General features: G+C 44.7%; 1 protein-coding gene across 2 annotated transcripts in view; it reads left to right on the top strand.

Annotated features, from left to right (window-relative positions):
* Positions 1 to 224: 224 nt before the first annotated feature.
* TAFA4 (TAFA chemokine like family member 4) overlaps positions 225 to 25,076 on the top strand; it is a 76,546-nt gene continuing 51,694 nt past the window's right edge. The window contains exons 1-2 of one of the 2 annotated variants that reach the window (XM_071439376.1): positions 225 to 685; positions 24,273 to 24,409. In XM_071439376.1, coding sequence (XP_071295477.1) covers positions 24,330 to 24,409 — 80 coding nt within the window. In that variant the 5' untranslated portion in view covers positions 225 to 685; positions 24,273 to 24,329. Of the gene's footprint in view, positions 686 to 846; positions 1,122 to 24,272; positions 24,410 to 25,076 lie in introns of those variants that run through there. The other variant, XM_071439377.1, reaches the window with a different exon arrangement.

The raw sequence follows: 25,076 nt of genomic DNA on the forward strand, positions 1-25,076 counted from the left end.
GACAACTGGAAAGGCAATTTGCCATTCCACAACAGTAGCCGACGAGGGTTTTCCCGTGATAAAAGTAGCTTGCTCTGCTCCACAAGGCATTTTTTCAGTGATTCTTCCAATTATAGGAATGTTTGTCCAGGACGATGACGATTTGTATCACACCAGGGCTTAGGTAACAGAGCCGAGATCAACCTACTGTTGCACTGAGCCCGGTGCTTACCTACGGTGAGACACTGCCCTCTCTCACAGAAATGAGACTCCATTCTACACATATTTAAATGCTGACAGCCCCCGAAGCGTTTATTTGGACGTCACTGTTTAGGTGAGCAGCAGAGCCAGGGGAGAATCTGAGGGTGTGAAGTGGGGGGATAAAGGTTGTGCAGAGCAAGGAGGAGACTCCGTTTGCCGGTGGCTGCTGGAGAGGCAAAGTGACCCCGACTTTGTAGCCAGGGAAACACCGGCTTTCATTTTCAACATTTAAACCAAATTTGTGAAGATGATGATTTATTGATAACCCGCAGGACCGTGGACATGCAATAAGAGGAGCGGGGAGGTTACGGCCTCAGCCCCCGCTCCCTTCTCAAGTTGCAGCTGTTTCCGAAAGATGCTGCGAACTCCGGCCCGGCTGCGAGCCCGGAAACATCTCCCGCACCTTCCCTCGGCTGAGCAGCGACCGCTCGGATGCTGAAATAAGGTCAGGACTCCGTCAGGCGATTAAAACCCGGGCTGAGCGAGGGCTGTGTCTCCGGAAGGCAGCGCGATCGTTCTGCCCGGTGCGGAGGGAGGGAAGGAGGGAGGGAGGAGAGGGCAGCTCGCCCGAGCAGCTCGGGCTCTGCGCTCCCGGTGGGGTCAGGGACCGCGGAGAGCCAAGGGAGGATGCTCCGCCGAGCTGGGAGAGACGCCGAAGCCCTAACATCGTGCTTCCTCCCCAGGCTCTGAGGAGGAGGAGGAGTGGGAGGGGAGTTCCAAAGCCACTTTGGGCGCTGCGCCGCTACGTGCGGGAGTCTGTGCGGAGCATCCTCCTGGCAGCCTGAGCGCCGGGTGCTGTCCCCGCTCCCCCGGGGGTGATTTCCCCTTCCCCGCACGCTGCTCCTGCCTCCGCAGCCGCTCCCGGGCGAGGCGGCCGCCAGGTGAGCGGGGCTGGGGCACCGCGGGGTGCGGGCTGGGCTGCGGCCGGGGCTCCCTCCGGCTGCTCGGGCTGGCGCTCGGTGCCGGGAACACCGAGCTGGGGCTGGGGCTGCCCTCCGGGAGGTGCCGGGCCGGGCTGGAGCCGGGTTCCCCCGGCTGTCGGGGCCGGGCGCTGCGCGTCCCGGGCGGGGGGTGCGTGATGCGCACCCGGGGGAGGCGGCCGGGAGAGAAGCATCGCTCCAGCTGCCCGGTCACTTGTGTTTCGGAGGGCAGTGTGGGGCTAACGGGGTTTATCTGCTCCCCGAGAGGGCCCGGGGGCCGCCCGGCCGGGGGCAGAGGGATCTCCACGCCGGGTCCCCCCGGGCCAGCGGTACCGGCGGTGCTGGCGGAGCGAGCCCTGGGGCTGGGCAGGCTCCGGGAGAGCGGCTGCGAGAGTGGCAGTCCGGAGCACTCCAGGTATCGGTCCTGGAGTTCAGTCTGTCTCTGCACTGGGGTGTGTGCGCCAAATTCATTTACTGCCCCCGTTACTCCAGGGTGCCGCTAGCAAAGGGTCAAGACTGCTCTGTAAATGTCCCTTTTTTTTCCTTTTTTTTTTTTTTTTCTTTTAAAAAGTGTTTATAATTTCAGCTACATCTTTTATGGCTCCTGAGATACTTTCATTTCCCAGAGCAGTTGGTTTCCCACCACTGGCACTTCCACCTTTTTGAGTGGGAGGATTTACTTTCTCTAAAACAGAGCTCTAACAATACTCACTCCTTTCAGCGAGGCACGTGCCATCTCCTGACCCCAGCAACTTCACTCTGACAAGAGAAAAGCTGGAAATAATCACTTAAGAGATGCGACTTTGCCTGTTTCAACAAGTTGCTTTGTTCTCTGCTCGAGTAATTTCCTCCAAGGCGCGTGGTCATTGTCGTTAGCAGAGATGGGGTGATACGTGTGATGTTAAACCTGCAGTCACCGGGGATTAATGCACGGGCATGACATCACCGACAGCCAATGAGGGGATGGGTTTGGACACGTACTGACCCGAACTGGCGTCCAAACTGGTGATCCTGCCGTGCTCCTGGGGAATAACGCCAGTCTGTGCAAACGGTGAGGTTTCCTGGCACGGTGTCACTGCGTTTTCTCAGCCTTGTGTCCTGCTCTGAGACAGTCAACAATTCATTAAGTGTGTGGTTAGTCTGGTTGGCTAGAGGTTTCACTTCTTGGGATGAGATTATTGAAAATGGGCATATCAGTGCCCTGGCCCAGGGGGAGCTGGTGTGGCTGGGCTGGTTGCTGGCAGAGTGCAAACAGCCAAAGAGTTCCCAGCCCTTGTGGCAGGAGAGCTGCCCGGGCAGCGTGTTGGAGCACACAGTGCTGTTACCTGGAGTGAATTGCTTTCCTCTGCCTGATTGCTCGGAGGGGAGGTGGGCACAGAGCCCGAGGGGTGAGGAGGGGCTCTGTGCAGCCCCGGGGACGCTGCCGTGGCTGGTGAGGCAGGAAAGAGCCTTGCCCTGCTGTGCCAATGGCTCCTGCCGTGCTCTCACCCTCACCTTGGTGCATCCTAGGTCCAGCAGGTCTGAAGCCCTCGGCCTCAGCTCCTGTCCCTTTGCCTTAGGGTTGCTCAAAAACTCGGGGTAGCTTTTGGAGAATCACAACAGATGTTGCCTGGCATGGTCTGGCTCCTGAAATGTTCATTTTGGAGTTCAGGCTGACTCTTCTGTCTAATGTTTCCTTAACCTTCATCATTTGCTGCAGACTCATCCAATTCCCCTGCAGGTCAGGCAGGTGCTTCCCCACAGCCTGTGCAAGACCCTTTTGTGACTATCACAAATATTTGCACTCAAATCACTTTTATTTCTGTTTGCTAGAATTCTCAATGCTAAAACATAAATTTTTGGGTCCAGACTTCACCCCTGAAGTCTTTTAATATTTTTGGTTGTGTTTTGTATGCAGGTACCACACAGAGTCCCTTATCAGTGCCATTGCATCAATAGCCCTTTGCATTGAGGGACCCACACAGAATATCAGCAATATGACTGACATGCCTCAGAGCTCTGTGCAAGATCCTTACGCCTTCATTGCCAATAAGACGTGACAGGATCCATCTAATGAATTACCTTTAAATTAGAAAGCAGTAAACAAGCCATTATTGGATTAGAGGAATATTAAAATTAGAAGAACGTAACCGTCTTTTGATATCCTGTGGCACATTTTTACCAGCTAGGAAATGACATGGGGAGCTGCAGAGAGAGAGAGGGTCTCTAGAGAACTGTAATGATTTTCATCTGTGTGAAATAGATTTTTTTAAAATGCTATTACTTAGTGTCTTATGTTTAGATGATGCTGTAGCAGATTTATTTTTTTTCTCCATTCTAGTTTCATATTGATGTTTGATATATTTGTCTGAGTGACTTCAGTGCTTGGAGGAGGTACAGGTTTGACGTACTCTGATGGCTAAAATCTCCCAATTATTGAAGAAAAACACAGGCAAAAAGAAACAAGAGTCTTGGTGATAGACTTTAGTCCAACACTGAAGAGCCTTTCCAGGGTGCAGAGATTGTCTGGGTTCATGCCACTTTTCTCATGGCCCTTTTCTTCAGCTGTTTAGAAGCATGTTTAGAAGGCTGCTCCAGCTCTGGTGATTGGGGAACATTATTTAGATTGCATAAAAAAATTCACCTGGACTTCCCTGAGTTTTATATAAATTGCTGAGAATCCACCAGTTCTGCTGGTCTCCCAGCTCAGGTGCAGGTGTTAGCTGTGCTGCCTTCCAGATGTGATTGCTCTGGATTGGATCTGAATTGGTAACTGGTTGGTGGTACTTGGGAGCAGCCCCTGATCTCCCCATGCCAATCTTTTATTAATTGAAGGCCAGCACCTGCTGTCCTCTCTCCAGCAAAGCTTCCCAATTAAGGACTGGGCTGAGAGTGAAAAGGGCAGAATTTGGCTGGTACTCCTCCAGTGTTAGGAAAAAATTGTACATGGAGAAGTAAATAGTAAAATACTTGATGGAAAGGAATTAATTCTCAGCCTTGTGAAAAATCAAGTTTCTTATGATATTTTGAAATTATTGTGGTTTCGTAATTCCACCTACCTCGGCTGGCCATGGAAAAAAATGAGCTCTAAATCTAGAACTAAACTTGAATTTGTGAGTACAAAAAATTGTTTTCTTTGGACTACCAATATTTTATAACTCTTTAAGACCAATCTTTTATTCCTTTAATCAATATGAATATGGAGCAGCAAGATACCTTTGAGTCCTAAGCCCCATTCCAGTCTCTGGAGGAAAATCTTGAGCATAATGTTTTGTCCTGGATTTTGGAAGCACACTCAGAATAAAGATCTCTCCTATACAAATACTTTTCATCCGAAGTATTGGATTTTCCTTGTCTCTCTCTCAGAGTTTATGGCCCTGGGACTCCTTTTCTCAAGGTCTAGTAGAACTCCTTCAGCATCTCTTTTCCCCTTTGAAAATGTGATAACCATCACGCAGGCGGCTGCTTTGAAGCCGGTGCCAGCCCTGCAGATCAGGAGATCACAGCTCACTCTCACCTGGGGTCAGGCAGCTGGGGCTGAGCTGCTTTGCAGTGCCAGAGCATCCTGAGTGCTTGCAAGGACAGGATTCTGTCAGGCTCTGGCTCCGAAGCCTCTTTGCTATTCTGAAGAGGCTTGTGAGGAGGAACAAAGGGCTGCGGATTTCACCCGTTTTGCTCTATTTTATATTTTCCAGCAGTTATTTTGGAAAGGCTGTGAGCTGAAAGGCTGATTTTCTCAGACTTGGTACAACAGTGGCAGAGTAAAGCTCAAATGAGGGAAAGTAGCACCGGGTATCTCCGTGACTCCAAAGGTGACCCGTTGTTTTTATTCCCCTTTCTGTGGTGTTTCAATTTCAGTTACACTTTACAGGGAACATCTGTGAATAAAAACTCTGCTGGGGTCAGGTCTTTCTCCTAGAAGGATATTTCCCTCTGCACAGCACCAGTACAAGAGTACAAGTTTTCTCCCTCCTTCCACAGCAGTTGTGCTACATGTGCTGTGAGGTATAACAAGGATAAATACATTAAGGGGCAGCAATCCCACCCTTGGTGTTACAGGATGGTAAAAGGCGGTTAAAGAATTTACTCCCCAACCCTCAGAGCAGAGCTCTTGCCCCTTTTTTGTTCTCCAGCTTCTTGCCAAGCATGACTTAGTCATGTGCTACATCCCTTTGAGCTGGAGAATGTGGAATCAGCTTGGACTTTCTGGCTCTGGGAGCAGCAAACCTCCTCCTTATAGAGGAGAGAGCAGAACTCAGTGCTTTAGCTCTTAAAGCATTTGTAGACTTTTTTTTCTGAGCTTGCAAGAGGCTGCTAACTGCTAAACCAAAATCATTTGAGTAATGCCTAGACATGGATAAACCAATTAAGAGGAGTTCTTTCAGCTTTTTAAAACAAATTGCAAATTTCAGGTTCGTATTTGCATAATTCACGTTATTAATTCATGTGTTTGCATTTCCTAAACTGCGTGCCAAATTCCCATTTGGAGCAAGTTTCAGTGTTGATCTCAGTGTAAAGGGGAAAAGGTGGAAATTGAGTTGTTGTAGGAAGCACTAAGTGATTTTTCTTTTCAACAAAATTAAGTGAGCTTCTTTTCCGTTTTTTTTTTTTCCTGTGTCAATTCGTTGTCACCTTAAATATTCAGTGAGAAATCCAGAAATTCTTAATTGATAGGGTACCCAACCTCTCCTCTGTGCATCTCTGGGATTTATATATAATGTAAGTTAATAAAGCTTCCAGCATCCATTCTGTGCATGTGTAATTAAGGAGTGGCAGTGCCTTGATGTCCTTTGCTGTAATGTGTGGATTCCAGTGGTGAGGACGATGGCATTTTATGCTGTTGAGCACAAGCAGGACCATCCCTGCATGAGTGAATCTGTTTGTAGGACCAGGCTGTGGCTGCTTCAGTCTGGAGAGCAGTTTCCCTCGGATTTTCCTGCTGCTTCCATTATTCACTGAGAGTTATGTGTGTTTATGATAGTCAGCAAACACAAGTGTGTTGCAGATGCAGATATATTGGGAAGTACAGTGGTTTACATTAATGGGAAGGATTTATCTTGTTGCAGTGTTGAATTTATGATGCCAAGCTGTGATATTTCCCTGTTTCAAAAATATTATAATGCAGCAGGCTGGTATCAGGGTGATAAAATAAATGTTTCTTTTTTAATTCAAGCCACTGTAAGATGCTAATAATGCTGGAGACAGGAAGAGAAATGCCACGTTTCAGAATTTAATGTAATGTATCCGTATTACAATTTCCTGGCAAAATTAACTTAGCTTGGACTCCTAAATGCAACTTGTTATGTTTAAGCTATTAAACAGGTGTGGTTGGGTTCTTTAATGGAAGTATGGTTCTATGACACAAGTAGAGGGGTGAAGGTGCCCTGCTTAAATTAGTCTGTAGGACTCTGTTCCCTATAATTTACAAGGACTTGTAGTGACAGGGAGAGGGGGAATGGCTTTAAAATGAAAGAGAACAGGTTTAGTTTGAATATTGAGAAGAAATTCTTCACAGTAAGGGTGGTGAAGCCCTGGCACAGGTTGCCCAGAGACACTGAGGCTGCCCCATCCCTGGAAATGTCCAAGACCAGGCTGGATGGGGCTTGGAGCACCCTGGGATAGTGGAAGGTGCCCCTGCCCATGCTGGGGTGGGGTTTGGAACTCTAAGGTCCCTTTCAGCCCATACCATTCCACGATTCTAGGATAATTCTGAAAAGAAAATAGAGCAGCTCTGGTTGCTGGTGGTGGTCTCTTCACTGGGCATTCAGGAGCCCATGTTCCTTTCTGGTTTCCTTCCCATTTCCTGGCAAATGCTCAGCAGGCAATGTTACTAGGGAGGAAGGAGGGCTCATCTCTTCCTCTTTGCTGTGATCTCCTCCTCTGGCCAGTGCCAGGGTCTGTGGCAATGCCAGGGCTGTACTCAGGACAGCCATTTGCTTTATTTCTAGCAAAAGTAAGAGAGTGTGAAGGAAATCCTCGTAGTCTTAATGACAGAAGTGTTGTGGCTGCCTTGCTCTGGGGCATTGCTTCTTCCCCAAGGAAAACTGGGATGCAATGGAATTGGCCCAGCTTGGATCCAGGCAGGGGTAAAAGCCTGATCCTGGCTCTCTGGTGCTGGCTGTGTCACTGTTTGTGCTCTGCACTGCCAGTTTAGTGCCTCTGAAGTGCCGTGGTTAGAAGTCAAGTGCTATGAAAATTTCCCCAAGCACAGATGTACAGCAGTGAGAGGACCTGCACATAAACCAGGCCACTGAGTCTCAGAAAGGAATAGTTGTTTTGTGGAATACAGAGAGACTGTCATGTGTGTGCACTCCTGTTACACTACCCACTTAAACAGTGCCTCTGAACCTCTGAGTTAATCTCATTGTTTGGAAGCACATCACAGAGTAATTGAAATTGGGTTATTTAACTGCAAAGTACTACTGGAGTAAGAGTTTAACTGTGGAAATACCTGCCAGTTATGTAGTGTATGGGCTTAACTGGGGCTGAAGGAGGAAAAAGCCAAATAATTATTTTAGTACTAAACTATCCCCGTGTTTTTGGTGTGCTGCTGAAATGATTAATTCTGCTTTTGTTTACTAACAGATCTGTTTCTGTTCAGGGACCACTGAAAGCACAAAGCTTTGTTAGATCAAATACCTTTTAAAAAGCTGTGCTGATTCTTTAATTTAAGAGAGTAGCAGGTAAAAGGGACTATCCCTCCTTTTCTACACCAAATTGTCATGGAGAGATGGATTGGGCTGAAGTGGGACAGAATGAGTGTAACCTTCCACCTGAGAAATGACACATGGTGAAGTGTTAGAAGTTAATTGCTATATTGAGCTTATCCACACACTTAAGAGCATTTCCCTCCAGAACATTTCCTTCTTGCAATGTTTCTAATGTATTTTTGTGACATATATTTCAGTTTAACAACAGAAGAATAGTCACAGAATCTGTAAACATTAATAATAATTACTGTTTATAACTCTGAAAAAGGGGCAGCCACTTCAAATACAATTAGGGTAGCCACTTGAAATACAGTTACTCACCCTCCAGTGTGTATCACTCACCTGTGAAATGCTCCAGGTGATGTTTCCTGACTGGTTGCACCCCAGACTGAGGTTGGGGGATGGTTTTAGGTGGATGAACAGGGAGCTGCTTCCTCCCAGCGTCTTTGCAGACAGCTCTAGGAATGAGAAGGAAAACAGGTAATTCAAGCAAAACTCCTGGGTTTTGCATGTGTTAAACATCTTTTTTTCTTGAACATGTTCTTCAGCAGTGGATAAACTATTACTGCTAAATCTTGCTTGGAATGTAGTGGAGACAGTCAGCTCTCTGCAATTAGCATATTTGGAATATACATAATTGTATTATGGCTAAAGATCTGATCTACCTTCTGTGCTTTCCCATGTAAGAGGAAAAATAAAGCCTGAATAAAGCCAAATTAGTCTTATTTTAAATGCTTTTTTTTTTCCCCCAACAGAAGAAACATCTTCTGTTACAGTTAATGAGCACTGTTGTCTTTTGTTTAAAGTCTTTGTTACAGAGGCTTAGAGCAAAAGGGCTTTAATAATAAAAAGGCCTTCTTCTCTGGAATATCTGTCTGATAATAGCCTGTATGATTTAAGAACAATGCTGTAAAATAATTGGCTTTCAAACGAATAATTTTCTATAACTAATTGGAGGGCAAGTGGAAAATCTGCATCCTCCAAATAAATGTATTGTGTCTCTTTAAATACCCAAACAATTTTTCCTGCTATTTTTCCACCCTCAAGACAAAAATAACTTCAAATCTCATTCAGGTTGTACTTAAATATGACCAAACTGATAATTACATTATTACAGAAAAGGGCAGGATAGCTGGAGGATATGTACAAGGTGCATTAGTACTGCAAATAGAAGCTGATTTACTTATTGATAGTGGAGACACGTTTTAGTCACTTTATAGAATTAACAATTGATCAGCTTGTTAGGTTCTAGTTCTTCATAAGCACAGCATGTTTATTCATTATTGTCATTACATGGTGCAGGCAGCCGAGGTCATGATTAGCAAGGCAAAATCTAAAAAAAATTAAACTTCATTAAATTTAACTTCTGCAATGGGCAGTTTCTGAGCAATGCACCAATTCTCACTTCTCTGACATAAATATAACTTATACCTGCCTGGCTAATTTGCATTTCATTAACATTTTTCAGAACCATCTATTTGTTTTGCCAAATGCCAGCAATTCAGGCTTGTAAAATTGTAATAAGATGGGCAACATAAAAGCATTACTTTCAAATTGCCTTGGTCACTGTAAATATCCCCCAATCTGCAGCACTGGAACTGAAAACCAAAACACACTGCTGGAGGAGAATGGCAAGATGTTATTCCAATAAATATATCCATGATTGTTTGTTACTAAGGGTAAGTTATGTTTTGTAAATCAGCATTGACTTGGGCTCGAGCAAACCCGATAGCAAAAATCCCCACAGAGGCTTCTCCTGCTGTATATGACTAATATATTAAAGAAGATAAATAGTCATTTTTAAAACTTATTACACTGTAGGATTGAACACAAGGGGAAAGCATTTCACAAATCTGAAACTTAAGGTCACCTTGAGAAGAAAAGGACACTCCAGATGACTAGAAAAAGTCTGTTTTCTCCAGAAATTGAGATTCAAAGTTTACTCCTTTCACAGTGCCTTTTATAAAGCTTTAGAATCCCAAGTATAAAACCAGAGTCTGTTTTGATGTGCAAATATTTCAAAACTGTGTGGTGGATAGGCACTTAGACACTGCATCTAACGAGTGCTACAGATGAGCTTCCAGTCTCAGTAATAAAGAAAATACGGAATAATAATTAATAAATAATAAAGCAGAGAATATAAAGCTTTTTTTGCTAGTGGTTTTTATAATATAATCCAGAATTAGAGCTGAACTTTCTAAAACATTTCATTAAACTGTTTCAGTAATTTTGTACCTTTTCCTTTTATCTTTATAAGCATTTTAAAAAAAAATCATGATTCCTCTTTTAGTCATACTGAACACTATTAAGCTTTTGGTTCATAATTCAGACTTTTAGGAGTATGAAAATGTGTTCAATAGCATTTTCTTAGGGCTTGCTAATAAAGTTAATGAATTTTTTTTTCTATTAGTCAGTCCTAGCATAGATAATACTGCTCCCTTGTTTGAGCTGTAGCAAATCAGGACAACATTGATTTTCTTTAAGAGATGAATAATGAAAGACCTACATTCTTAAATATGTAGATAAAGATAAGTAACTTAATTAAAAAATTATCAGTGGAAGGTAGTAAGATGAATTAGCTGTTTTAATTTGTTGTATATGTCAATAAGCTGTACCATAACCCAGAGTTTTACATAAAATCCATTTATGATATCTTTTTCTCCAATTTCCAGTGTAATTTCATAGTGTCTTTGGCTGCTAATTCTTTTGGAAATCCCTCATGTCTCAGAATGTTAAATTCTTGGAGCTATTTGCCCTAACTTCAGCAGTGTAGGTGTTGACTCTGCAGATGTTTAATGTCCAGAGCAGTGCAGCCTGATGAAAATAGCTCTGCCCTGATCAATAGTGATGTTTACAGCTCTGTCCTCGGCGGTGAAGTCAGGTTACAGAGCCTGATTGTTTTTCCAGTGACTGGCAAATTCTGCTGTTTGATCACATGTGCTATGAATATCCCAGCTGGCGAAATTCCAGGCTAAATTGCTTGCTATTTTTTGACTAGCTTTACAAATTATACATGATGAGAAAAGGGACGGCTCGGGGCCTCCGTCTCTCATCCAACGCTGCTTTTAATATCCAGGAGGCACCATCAGGGTGCACAGGGCAGAGGAGGAGCTGGAGGAGGAGCTGCTCTATTAAGATGTGCTGTTATTAAAGGAGGAGACAAACAGCCTGCTGCTGGAAGGGCTCCTCTGTGTCTCCCACTCAGGGGGTTTTTCAGTCTCGTGTTAATGGAGCAGGCACCCACAGCAGTCCCAGGTGATTCTGTGGTGGGAGTGATGCTGTGCACGGCTCTGCACCTGGAATTAGGCATTCACAGTCCTCATGCTTGCATTCTGAGGGGCTCACAGGTCCTGCTGGTTTTCAAGCTTGAATCTCCAATCTCAGTGCAGCTACAAACGCATCATTTGCCAAGCATGGCTGAGCTTCTGCCTCAGGCCCTTGGGTCACTGCCTTTCTGTGGCAAATGCATTGTCCAATGGCTGGGGTGGAGTTCAGTTATTCCTGTCGTTTTTAGACATCTCTGCTTGGTTTCTAGGCTAGGACAGAGATGCTTCACAGAAGGCAGATTTTGCCTTCTCCTAACTCAGGGCTGTCCTGAGTGCTGAGAAAAAAGGGGCAGCTTGTGGGTGGGCCATACCTGTAACGGGAAGGGGCTGGGGAGGCTTTGTAAGATCTCTGGTAAAGCATTGCTTGGACATGATTTGAGCAGGATGTCTCTGCAGAGCTCCCACAGGATGGTTTGACAGTAAAGTGTGATTTGGGCAGCAAATTTTACTCTTTCTGCTCCACCCAGCAATGCCCTGCCAAACTGCAAAGTGCTGGGGATACTCTGGCGCTTCAGGCTTGACTTTGTTTTACCTTGTTTTATTAATTTAATCTTTCTTCAGTTCTTGGGTAAACATAATATTTGTGTCTCTGAGATGAGTAACAAACACTGTGCCACACTGTGGGTCTTGCTCTGCTAGGAGTAGTGGATGGGAGTCAGTGCTTCTTGTCCAAAACAGGACTTTCAGAACCAAAGATGTAAATAAGAGCCAAGGAAAATTAATAGTCTGTATTTTTATTTCATGGCAAATCTTAGAGAAATTTTTATTTTTAAATCTTACTCCTACTGCGAGATCATTGAAATTTACAGCAGAGATTGTTCCTGATCCTGTGTGCCAGGGGAGCAACATCTGGATTTTCCCTTTCACTCATGGTTTTTGCTCAACACTGTTCAACACACAGCCAGGACCTGGCTGTGGTTCTGAGTTTTGGGACCTCGGGACATGAGTGGCCAGGGTGAGATCTCCAGGGGATCCCAGATAACCTCCAGCTGTTTCCAGGCTGTTGGAATGGAGCTTAAGCTGGGTTTAAGCTTCAGAGAGCTCTGCTGACTTCTTCTGAGAGAACAGGAAACTTCAGAGAGCAATACTTTCCACTTAGGGTGACATTCACAGGAACATTCCATTATTAAATCAGAAATTTTTCATATTCTTGAAGACTAAATGCTGAGACCTTCAGGTTAAAAAGGCAATAGATTATTTATGCTATGCTGCTGTTCTCAGGTGATAAATTGGATGGTGCTGTTGCAAGCAGTGAAATAATTAAGAATTCTGGTACAATTGAGAAGTCAAATTAGAAAGGATAAAATCATGGCTTAAGAAACCAACTGTCTTTGGCTGGAGAGTAAAAATAATTTAAAATGATAAACCATACCCTCCACTGGCCATTTATTCTGGTTTATGCAGCAACATCAGTGTTCCAAGAGGGTTCTTCTGTCTTTGTGACACACAGCTGCTACAAGACACTTCATACTCACAAGTGCTCCTCAAAATCATACAATCTCAATGAAGCTGGACAAATAAATACCCAAGTAGCTATTCTATTTGCTCAAAGCCACCAGCCTAGAGGAAGAAAAAGGAGCAGGAAGGTAAAATAAGGGTGCTTGCACTCTCTGGAAAATGTCCTTTGGGTTTGGCTCACTAGACAATTTCTGTGAGCAGAGAAGTGAATTTTTGCCATTGTCTGTCAATTTTAAGGGAGGATAGAGGTGGACAGGGCTTCATCCATGGTTAAAAAACGGTGTATTAGACTAAATTGGCAGGACATAGCTATGTGAAAACGTGGGGTTTGTTTAGTGCAAGGCACAGCTATAGATTAAATATCTATCTATCTATCTATCTATATATATATATATATATATCTTCCTTTTTGGATGTGGTGATACCCTCTGGTGAGTGAAGGTTTGGCTGCCTGCAGCCTCTCTTGATAATCTTAGCCAAAACATTTGTCATTTGCAAGGAGGGGTTTCAGTTCGTGAGGGGAAAATATAAATCCAGTAAGAAATTTTTTCCATATTTTTCTTTAAATTAGTGTTGCTGTTTCTCATCTAATTAATGAACCAGTACTGAAGCAGAAGACTTAAATTCCTGCTCTAGTCCTGAGATGTAGCACATTTTTAATGAAAGCAGTTTTTAATGCAAACTAGTCCTGTGACTGTCTTTGCTGTCTTGCCTGTTGCCAGGCCATGGAAATTCTGTGTGCAATAATTTGAACCAATGGTGCAAGCACTCCATGGGCCTCCTTAAAAACCTCTCTCACAGGGCAGGGAGCTCAGGTGGGAACAGTTAAACTGAGAGAGTTCCACTTTTGTGTTCCAGTTCATCAATCTTTAAAGAGACACTAGTAGGTCAAGTGGGTACAGCACTGATCAATGGACAAGAGGAATCCCTTTTTAAAGTAATCACAATTCATCTCCAATGGGCAATAGAGAAAGTAAAATAAAAAGACACAGCCACTGGGGTCCTGGTGGGGGAGAACTTAATTAGCTGAGCACTCACACACTCTTTAGAGGGCTGTCCCTTAGAGTCCATAAAGGATTTGCAGTCCATTACTCTTTTGGAGGGCAGGTTCCCTGCAATGTGACAGTGACAAAACCTGTCTGTGCCCCAGTCTCCTGCCAAAGGCTCCTTGTTGTGTAACTGCACCCCAGGACCAGCCAGGAACTGCCTGGCCATCACCTGAAAGGCAAATACCTGCTGGGCAGGACGGCAGCAGCTGTCTCAGGACCCTGCAAAGTGCTCGTGGTTGATTTTATTTGAGTTACATTTGAGTTACAAGCAGTGTACTATCAAACTCTGTGTGGTAGTAGTTAATGAGGCACATTGAGGGGATATTTTAATGGCATTTTTGGTAGGAAAAGCTTCTGGTAAGTTGTACATGAGCTGAAATGACTATTCAGTTGCCCATCTGAAATCACAAAAAGTGATATTTGAGATGTTTCATACCTGTTGCTAATTGCAATATAATTGAAATTAGGAGATTGCTCTCTTTACTGTAGTTAAGTTTGAGTACTGTTTCCCCCAGGACAGAAATTCACAGACTATTTACTCAAAAATGGAAAAAAATGTGTGCTGTGGGAATCTGAGAGCCAGGGTTCTGTGAACAGTCAGAAATCAGAGAAATGGAAGACTCATGCAATCCATTTCCTTACACAAAAATATTCAGCAGAAATATCTGAGTGTCTGTCCAGGGTGACTGAAAATACTGCTTCTTATTCAGTATTCATATTCATATTATTCTTATTATATTCTTATATATAATATAAGAATATTATATATATATATATATATTATTCTTATTCTTATATATTCTTCTTATTCATATTATTCTTATTCAGGTGCCAATATCCATAACCTCATACAAACTCAGGAAGTACAATCCAACTTGTGGCAAACGATATCTCATTGCTAAAAGAGAGAATTTAATGTGCCACTATGGTAGCTTTTTTTTCCTGTGAGTCTTGAGGTGTGTTGTTTTTTTTCTCCTACAAAATCTCAGTTTCCTGGATGAAAATAATTGGAGAAGATTTTTCTTTTCTGTTTTCTAATTATTTTTAAGAGAGTTAATAGCTCTCTAGCGGTGATGAGAAGCTGATTAAAAGCTGATTGTTGTCTACCCTGAAAATAAACAATCAATGATTTGTTACTTTCAACAGATCTCACATCTTTAAGGCAATCATAATTGCCTTCAAGAGAGGCAGGGGAAGTGGGGGGAATCTCATGCTTCATTTCCAGCCCTGAGCATTTCAAAGCACAATCAAAATTACACCACTTACCCTCCCCCTTGCTCTTCCCATCATGCACGTGGTTACATGATCATGAAGAGGCTTTTGCATGAATGAAGAATAGGAAAAGAAAAAAATCCATCATAGGCAGATTGGGAACTGAAAGTCTGAAGTTCAGGCTTCTCTGAGCTTTGTGAAAAGGATTATTATTTAAAAAAAAAAAAAAAAAAAGACAAAAAAAACCCCACATAAAGAAGAAAGTTTCCAGCCTTAGCCATGAAGAGGACCTGGTGTTACTCATATAGCTGGGGTCATACTTCAGGCAGAGGCACTGGCTGAGCCTCCTGCATGGAAACATTCCCTGAGCTGGGACAGGGGCTGGAAGGAGGATCCTCTGACAATCCAGGTATTTGAGAAGGAAATACCAGTTATCACCTCTCTCACTGTTTCTGAAGAGCAGGTATCAGGTTTTTGTGGCTGCTGCTCTCCTCTCCTGGTAGTGCAGCCACAGGAAGGTGTCTGGGACTTTTAGAGGTTTGCTCCTTTTCCACTGCAACAGTACCCAGAGCTCTGTGTGCCTTCCTTGAGCCTGTGGAGGGATGAAAACAGCATCCAGCAGATGATGAACCTGCCATGGGAGACCTGATTCATGACTGATCAGTAAGTACCTCAGGGGGGTCTCTTCTCCTGCCTCCCAGCCCTTTTTTGGGGATTCACACATGGGCTGCTCTCAAGCAGGAGAACTCCCCAGAGGAGGCAGGGAGAGGGGCTGTGAAAGCAAGAAGGGCTGAGATTCACAGGGAAGGAGGCATGAAGGACTGGGCAGGAAGAGGAAAGGAAGGAAAGGGTGGAGGAAATTCCTTCTGGAAGTGAGGAGCAAAATTTATGGGACTTCTGAAATGTTCTTGCATAAGGGAATGCAGTTCCTGGTGTGTCTGGAAATGAAAATAGCTGGGAGTGCTGCTTTATGTACTCATATTGGGATTTGGAATTTTTCTGGTTACTAGCAGAAAGGCAGGACCTGCTGGAGGGATTTGTCAATGTGTGATGTGACACCTTTTACTTTTGAGTAACAATTCCTGAAGTGGTAAGTCAGAAATCCTATTTTGGAATTCTCCTGCTTAGTAGAGCAATGTTTTTTTTTCTTTTTTTTCCCAGAGTAACTTGAGGAAGTTACTGATAAGCAAACAATGTTTTCTAACATTGAGTAAGAAGCTGATGCAGATCAAGAATCTGGGTTATGGCTGCCTGGTCTGTGCTTCCCTCACCTGTGCAAGTTTTGTACTTCAATATTGAGATTCTGTATGTTAGGGGCAGAATTTTAAACCACTCCAAGATGACTGTGTTGTTTTTGTTACCAGAATGGGAATACCAAAAATGCTCCTTTTCAATTTCCTAGCAGTTTCCTGTCCTGCCCCACACCTGCCAGAGAGCAGGGACAGCACAGCACAGGGTACTTTGCTATTGGGTTTTGTAGTGAATAACACAGGTGCTAAAAAAATGTGTGTTCAGCCTGTAATTACACTTCTGGAAATTTAGTGCTGTATTTATGAAATGCTTTTCCTTAGAATCTTTAAATAATTAGCTAATGAGTCCCAAGTGGAACAATTATCCCATATACCCAGACAGAGGGGATTCTTCATCAGCCAACGTGCATTCAGTGCTCATAAAACATGCTTGTGTTCTAAAAGCAAAGCTGGCTGTTCTGTGCTTTCCTCTTGGAGCTTTTTGGGAATTGAAACCAAAGCAGGCACAGGTGACATTGGTGACAGAGAAATGGACAGGTCCTGTTGCTGTCAGGGCCTGACACAGCTTAGGGAAGCACTCACATCCTGTGAGTGAGGTGTTTTTGGGAATAACAAGAGAATAAAATATTCTAATGCAGTAGAACCAGAAAGAACCAAATTTGTTTGCATGAGGACTCTAAGAACCACAAGAACATATTGAAATACAACACACCCTGACTCTGCCTGCATGAAAAACCCAACATGAACAGCAGGCATTTTCAGTTTGCCAGGATTTTCCTTCAGTAACCTCTGACTCGATTCAGGGCATTGAGGATGACACTGAACAGTGACTGACTACCTCACATTTATGTTCCACTGCTGTTTTTTGCTCCAGGGCATAAAGGATATGTTGTCCTGTTACATATCCTGAGCAAACATGTAATCTGCCCTGTGGATGGAGAAGGGAGCCTTGATGATCTCACAAGTGCTCATCCACTTTAAGGAAACCTCCAGGAACCAGGCTCCATGAGATTTTGAGCAGTTTGTACCACTACTTTCCCCTACTTAGGTACAGAAAGTTTCTCTCCATGCACACAATTAATCTTTGCAGGACACTGAATTTATTTTTATGCTATTTGCAGGAGTTACAGAGAACCACTTTAAATACTGCCCTTTAAAGAAAGCCTCTTCAAGGAGACAGCTGACATGTCTCCCAACTAACTTTTTCTTTCCTTGACTAAACAAAGAGTTATTTTCACATTTTCTTACCACTTGCATTTGCCGACTCTCTTAATTTTCATGTTATTTCCCTTGGATTGCCTCTTGTTTTTAATTTGAGCAGCCAGCCTTAGGAATTACCTACTTCTTGCATGTGAGCCCTGGGCTGGCCACCACACACCCAGAGTAGGTCTGGGGCCTCCCAGTGCATTATCCAGAGGCACAAATGGACAGGAATTATCCTCCTCCATCCCTTCCATCCCTTCCTCCCTCCTCTGAGTGACCAAAATAACCATCAGCTCACCTGGGTCCCTGGTGAGAGGAAAGGAAGGTGAGTGACCTGCTCTATAGCAGGTCAGCTATCTTTGCCTTCCATGGGAGAAATTAAATTCCTCCATCAGCTCAGGGTATAGAAAACAGTGTTTTATGGCTCAAGATACCCTGTGGAACAACTTTAATGCTTTGCTACCTGGCAGACAAAGTTTACAGCAGGGGAAAATGTGTTTTTGCTGTGTCTGAAACATTCTGCTGGAGAGATTTCCTTCAAAGACATTTCTCTCCATGTTTGGTTTGTTTTTTTTTTTTTTGTGTGCTGCCTGCTTTAGATGGGAACTGCTCTGCTTCTGGGAGGGCAGCTGGGAGTGGAGCAGGGCACTGTCTCTGCTCTGTGTCCTCTTTGAACAGGGCTGGAGTAATTCCTGCTCTCCCTTGAACAAAGTGCCTGAAGCCTGCACACCTCTTAAGCAGGACTTGTGCAGGGGGGGTGGAGAAGATTTTGAGCTGCAAAGAGGGACTGAAGGAACCTGGATAATCACAAGGAAAAATTCTTTCTGATAAAGGTAATTGAAAGAGTTGAAATTCTGTGCTGTAATGAGATCTCCTGTGTTGGCTGTCCACATTGGTAAGTCTGTGCAACCTTGAAAATGAAACCTTGATGGTGATAACTCCCTTTCCTGGAGTTTGGTAGAATGGTCCTTAGTGGGGTGGTGATGAACAATGAATAATGTATGGAGAAAAGGGTCTGTTCTGCCTCCACTTGACAGAATAGCTGCACTTGGCCCTTGAGCAGTCCTCTTGGTCTGGGTGGACTTTATCCTGGAGGAAAGATGAGAACTCACTTTGTGTTGAGAGAGCAGAGGAAGCAACAGCTTTGATTTTAAACTCTTCCTTACTCTGCCTGGACTTTGGGTGTTCTGGCAGTCAGCCCTCTGCTCCTTGCTGGAATTTCTTTCCTGATCCTGTGCTCTGCTCTTTCTGCTGCTGTGTGACCTGAGCTCTGCTGGCTCAAATTTGGAGGCCACAGACTCTCACTTAAAATGAGTCCAGCTGAAAAACCTTTCCAACAGATGATCCACCCAAGTGGCAACTGTGACTCTGGCACTATTACCTAATGAAGTCTCTGGTGTCTGGGATAGAAAATTTGGGTGATTTAGGCATGTTTTGCAGGATATCCTCTGAGGGCATTATCTTTACATGCCCATAAGAGACAAAAGGTATGTTCTCATGTTTAAAGGAGGTGGTGAGGACAGATTTACCCTAGAGAACACCAAATGCTGCTGAAGACAGCCTTAGTTCCCTCCAAACCCGTGGCACAGAGGATGTCTGTCTGTGTGTGCATGGTCTGGCTGCTGGTGTGGTTGACACCTCCTGTAATGTGGATGTAACAGCAGCTCAGTTCTCCCTCCTCAGGAGGATGTGGGGTTTATTTCCTCTAGCTCTCAATGGCATTGTTTTCTTTTCCTTCCCACCACCCCCAGATCCTGTTCAGTGAGATTTTGAAATATTCCTGTGGAAAGGCCAGACTAGGGGTGACAGACTGAGCTGCTGCCAGCAGAGACTGATGTCGTAAATGGGACGTGATGTTATAAAAAAACAGTTCAAAAATTGCCCATGAAGTGTGCAGGGAGCCTGCTGGGGTCTGAGAGCACTGAGCACTGCTGCAGTGACCCTGTGGTTTCTTGGATACCCGCCTGGATGATTTTTGGGTGGTCCAAAGAGCCTTCTCACTTCACTTTGCCGTGAGGAGCTCGATGTGACCAGTCCTCCATCCCTCAGAGATTCCTGTAGGGAAGCAGAAGAGCTGACACCAACTCTGGGAGTAAAGGGAGGAAGGAATAGGTCCAACAAAAGTTTTATTTTCTTGCACTCTGAGCTTAGTCTTGTGTTACTTTCCAGTACCTGAAGGGAGCCTACAGGAAAGGTGGAGAGGGACTTTTTACAAGTGCATGAAGAGACAGGACAGGGGGGAACGGATTCAAACTAATAGAGAGTAGGTTTAGATTGGATATTAGGAAAAAATCCTTTAATGTGATGGTGACGAGGCCCTGGCACAGGGTGCCCAGAGAAGCCGTGGCTACCCCGTCCCTGGAAGTGTCCAAGACCAGGAGGGAGCTTGGAGCACCCTGGGATAGTGGAAGGTGTCCCTGCCTATGGCAGGGGGTGGAACAGGATGGGCTTTGAGGTCCCATCCAACCCAAAAAGTTCTGTGACTCTGTGATTCTGTGACTGTACTACATGGGTAACTTTAAGTCCTCTCTCAGTTTGCTCAGTGCCTTCCTACCTGGTGTAACCCCTACTTGCTGTGAGTAAGGATTGGCAGAACGGAGGCCTTTGAAGGCCTGACACGTCCTGGTAGGATGTGCCAGCTGGGAAAACACGGGAATGTGCCGGGAGGTACAAGCTGGAAGGTGCAGTGCTTAAGGTGAGGTTAATTAACTGTTGGAATAACTCGGCCGAGGTGGATTTGCTGACCCTCAAAGCCTTCAGAGCAAGCTGCAGTTACGTGAGCTGATGCAGAGATTTCTGGGTGAGGGTTAAGGGACCAAATGCAGAATGTGAGCCGCGTTATTCGCTGTATCCACCCACTGCCGGGCCCGATGGGCACCTGGAGGACAGGGCTGTCCCTGTGGGCTGAAGGCCAGCGCGTCCCTGCCGTGCCCAGGCTCTGAGGGCAGCTCAGCGCCCGGGCCCTGCCACAGCGACGGCTTCGTGTGGTTAATGAGGGGCGCTAATTGTCCCGGCCAGCTGCGGAGCGAGGGGGAGCGGGGCTGCACGGACGGCAGGGCTGGCCCGGGACAGGGAGCGGGGCTGGCCCGGTGCAGGGAGCGGGACTGGCCCGGGGCTGGGAGCGGGGCTGGCCCGTGGGGCTGGGAGCGGGGCCGGCCTGTGGGGCTGGGAGCGGGGCCGGCCCGGCTCAGCCATGCGGGAGAGGCTGCAGGGAGAGAGGCGCGCAGCCGCCAGGGGGCAGCACCGGCCCGATGGATCCTCGGGAAGCGCCGGCAGCGGCTCCGGCACCACGGGAGGGACAGCAGAGATCTGTGTCGTGACAGGGACAGTGACCTTTATTGTGACAGGGACATCAGTTATCTGTGTCCCGACAGTGACCCGTATCCCGACAGGACATCACTACCTGGCCTCAAAGCCCATCCCATTCCACCCCTGCCATGGGCAGGGACACCTTCCATTGTCCCAGGTTACTCCAAGTCCTGTCCAACCTGGCCCTGGACACTTCCAGGGATGAGGCAGCCACAGCAGCCCTGGGCAGCCTGTGCCAGGGCCTCCCCACCCTCACAGGAAAACCTTTTATATAACATCTAATATAAATCTCTCCTCTTTTCATTTGAAACCATTCCCCTTGTCCTGTCAATACCTGCCTGTGTAAAATTTGCTCTTCCTCTCTTTTATACACCCCCTCCTAGTACTGTCACTGAATAACTGTGTGCAGTGATTTAGCCCCAAAATGTGTTCTGGGTTGGTCAGCCAGTGTGTAGATCTTTGCTTTAATTCTCTCTTTTGTCTCTAGCTCTCCTCAGCAGCAGCAGTTTTCAAATACACAGAGTGTACTTGCTGTGTATCTTTTCCCCCCTTCTCTAAGAAATGTCAGATATTGGTCTGTTCTCCCTTTGTCCTTTACTCAGTTTGATTTAAGAATTTGGCCAGGCTGACATTGGGGTTAAAGTCAGGCTGGCAAATCCCCTGAACAGTACATGGCCCCCAAATTTCTTTCCTTCTCACCCCTTGCTTTACAGAAGAGGAGACATTAAGAGATGCATAGTTGTATTTTAAGTGAGGAATTATTCAGAATGGAGAAATTAAGGCCTTTTAAATATTTAATGAAAGGAGGTTTTCTAAATTATTTAATAGCTTATTATAAAAGGTGGCACAAAATGGTTTAGTAATTTATTCTTCGCAGAAAGTAGCCATAAAAAGTATTTTACAACATGTAAATATTGGTAGGAAATGTACCTAATTTAAAGTGTTCTCTTATTCCATCTGTCAAAGGAATTATACAGTGCCTATACAGTTTTCAAATAACTTTAGACCTTTATTGTTTCTGTTCTTGAAACTCTTCCCTGGCACAGGGAAATGCTGTTTATACCCATTTTACTCAAGTGCAGAGGCACAGAGAGCAGATTGTGCTGGGACTGAAGTGCAGCAGACCTGACCATTGCAATTCCCTCCAGAGATCCCAGGTCTCACAATCTTCATTTGCCCTAAATACTGACCCAGGGGAGTGGTGTAGCCTCTGGGGAACTCCTGGGCAAAGCAGGAGTTGCTCATGGCCAGTCCATGCATAAGTACTGAAAATTGAGCTTTTCTCCTCTCCAATTCCCTCTTCCTTCTTTTCTGTATCTTCGTTGGAGATGGAGGTGGGGTTCAGCTGCTCACTGGGCAGAGCTCACTGTATAAAAACAAACAAGCAGCTCTGTTTTCCAAAGTAATGTGTCACCCTGAGACAAGACAGGGGCCAGCAGTTAAACCCACTGTTCAGAGAACACACACCAAGCATGCTTTTGCCATCAAAAGCCTGGAATTCCTTTTACAGCTCTTAACCAGGTGAGCCTCTTCTTTCTGTTCTGATCTGTCTCCTTTATTGACATAAACCAGCTGAAGCTGGTTTCAGGAGTTTGCCTTAATCTCCCCTAATACAACTCTATTTTTTAAAGAAATATCACTGCCTGGAAGGCATTAGAAAGCCTGGAGATATGCAGGTGGATGTATCATCTGTCACTTTCACTGCATCCACTTAATTAGGATGAGTTGGACTAATCAATACTCCCTTGCCTTTTACCAGTGTTTAACATGTGTTTACAGAGCAGGTTACACTGATGTTTGTATTTACCTGTAGCTGCATCTGCACAGTGTTTTATTTTCCTCTCTAATAAAAATTATGGAACAGATAAGCACTAACCCCCAAGTTAGTGTGCTGCAGTATTGATTTCTACAAGAGCACTGTAAGAGTGTATTTATCTACCTGTCCTATTATGAAATGGGTAAAAATGTACCACACAACCATTTCAGTCAGTCAATGCTATATTGAAAATCCTGTTTGTTTGCTTCTTTTAATGGGTCTTTTGAGGCACACTGTTGTTTTATTTTTATTTTTTATTTTATGTGTATTTGTGGAAGAAAGGATGAATGCAGGATGGTACTGCTTTTTCTTAAGACAACTCCTTGCCTACATTTTGTTTTGATATCCACTGATTTGATAGAAATGCTGGTTTTGGCTCAGCCTGGAACTCCATATTGGAAAGCAAAGAGAGCAAAATGTGATTAATTGTAGATTGCTAGCCTGGCACCTCTTTAATTCCAGCAATTACTCTATTTTCTCATGGCATTCTGAACAAATAAGAGTTGTTAGGGCCAGGTTGGATGGGACTTTGAGCAGCCTGGTCCAGTGGAAGGTGTCCTTGCCCATGGTTTGGTACAACATGAGCTTTAAGGTCCCTTCCAACCTGTGATTGGAAGGTTGTGATTCCATGAGTGTGTTGAGCCAGGGGCCTTCCTGTCCTGAGCTCTGAAAGGAACTTTTATGTGCTTTTATGACCCCAGACATGCTCTGCCCTCCAGTGTGGTGCTGTAATTTCATGTTTCTTAAAAGCAAATTTCAAATTGATCAAAGGAGGAGTGAAATGGAAAGAATGGTGGGTAAGATAAGAAAAGGTTGTGATTGCTGTCTAGGTGAAGACCACATTATTATTACTCTCACAAATTGCTCTGTGTCATGTTTTCAGTAGCAGAAGGTCAAGTTTTGCCCAGGGATGGAAGTGAGAGAACAAATATAAACAGCAAAGGCAAAGAGGCCTGAATGTCTGTAAAATGGAGTGTTTGAGCTCCTCATTCTGCACAACATGTGTCAGAGCTGCTGCAAAAGTGCTTCCATGTGCAGATTTCAAAGTGTAACTCCTGGGTTACAGCTTGAGCTGCAACCTCTGTGTTTCTCATGGTGAGGCCAAGAAAACTAAGGTTAAATTCAGCAATTCAGCTCTGTCCTGAAAAAAAAAAAAAAAAGAAAGAAATAGTTCAGTAACCTGGAAAACATTTTTGGATGACCAAAACCTGAAATGGTACAGTGATTTTAGAACTTACCAGGTGGGCTGTAGGTGTAGGTGGGCTGGGTGGTGTGAGAGGGGATGCTGGAAGCCAGGAGAGGCAGCAGGGTCAGAGGGTGCAATAATACACAATTCCAGACACTCTGCTGTGGATGTGATCCTCTCTGCTGAGGCAGGCACAGGGCCTGGGCCAAATCTTTATGGAGACAGAGACAGATTTTCCTCCCTATCTTTAATAATCTCTGCTTCAAACTCTTGGAGGCTTCGTGGAACCATGTGGAAATGTGTTTGCACTGTGGTGCAGCCTTAGACCTTTTGGCTTTCCCAGCAGTTGGGTGGTGAGACCCCAAAGATCTGCTCACATTCTGTTTGCAACCCCATGTACAGCAAATTCTGCCTTTGGTTAATGCAGTGATACCTCAGAGCTGCCTCACCACAGCTTCTCTGTGCTCTCAGAAAGAAAAGAGAAATAAAACTGCTGCCTTTTGCCCCAGATTGCACTGTAGATGGCACTGTGAAACTAAGATTTTGGTAACAAAGATGTGTTTTACAGCACCTTTGCAGACGTTAATTGCAGTGTAATGTGGCTTTCTTTCTAGGTCCCCGAAGTGAATGAAAAAATTCTGAGATGCAGAAAGGCTTATTTGCTGCTGCAAATGGGAATCTGGAATAACTATGAAAAACACACTGAAATAATTGTGTTTGACTGGAACAAAATTCTTGCAAAGTCCCCAAGGTAAGAGCACTTTTTATCTTTCAAATGACACTGAAGATTCTCTGTTCTGGTTAGCAACAATATCCACTTGAATCCAATAGAGAATGAAGGCTTGACATTTCTGAAAGCAGCAGCCCACTGACGCTGAAGGGCTCAGCACCCCTTGCTGCATCTGTCTGCCAAATTTCATTTTTTCTCTGCCTTTTCAAAGATCCTCTTGTATTTCTGTACATTAGCAGGCTGAAAACTTGTGTCCTGTCTACCTGCAAGGCAGACTAAAGCCTGCAGATGTGTCCTTTGGATGGTACTGGATGCTTTTAGCAGCCTTTCAGTTTGGATATGACCGAGTGGATGCTTTGTGGTGATACACTTATTCCTGGAATTGAATGTTCTCACTCAGGGCTGAGGTTACCCTGTTAACCTGATGAGCCCTGGTTTCACATTCCTTGTTTAATGTCTCAAAAGAGTCAAACTCAGCTGGGGAAGACTTTTGAAAATAAGTCAGTACAAGACTATTTCCACTGAGACCAGTTTTGCTGCTGCACTGGGAATGGTGGGAGCACCTGGGTCCACTAAAATGCTGGAACAGCAGCTGTTGAGCATATGATGCATGGTTTGGGACCTGTCCATCACCACACCTGCCCCTTCCACCACCTCCTGCCAGAAATGGCATGTTCAGAATGCCTGA

The sequence above is a fragment of the Agelaius tricolor genome, unplaced genomic scaffold, assembly GCF_023055355.1.
Source record: "Agelaius tricolor isolate 1412-34295 unplaced genomic scaffold, bAgeTri1.0.p SCAF_14, whole genome shotgun sequence".
NCBI classification, from domain to species: domain Eukaryota; kingdom Metazoa; phylum Chordata; class Aves; order Passeriformes; family Icteridae; genus Agelaius; species Agelaius tricolor.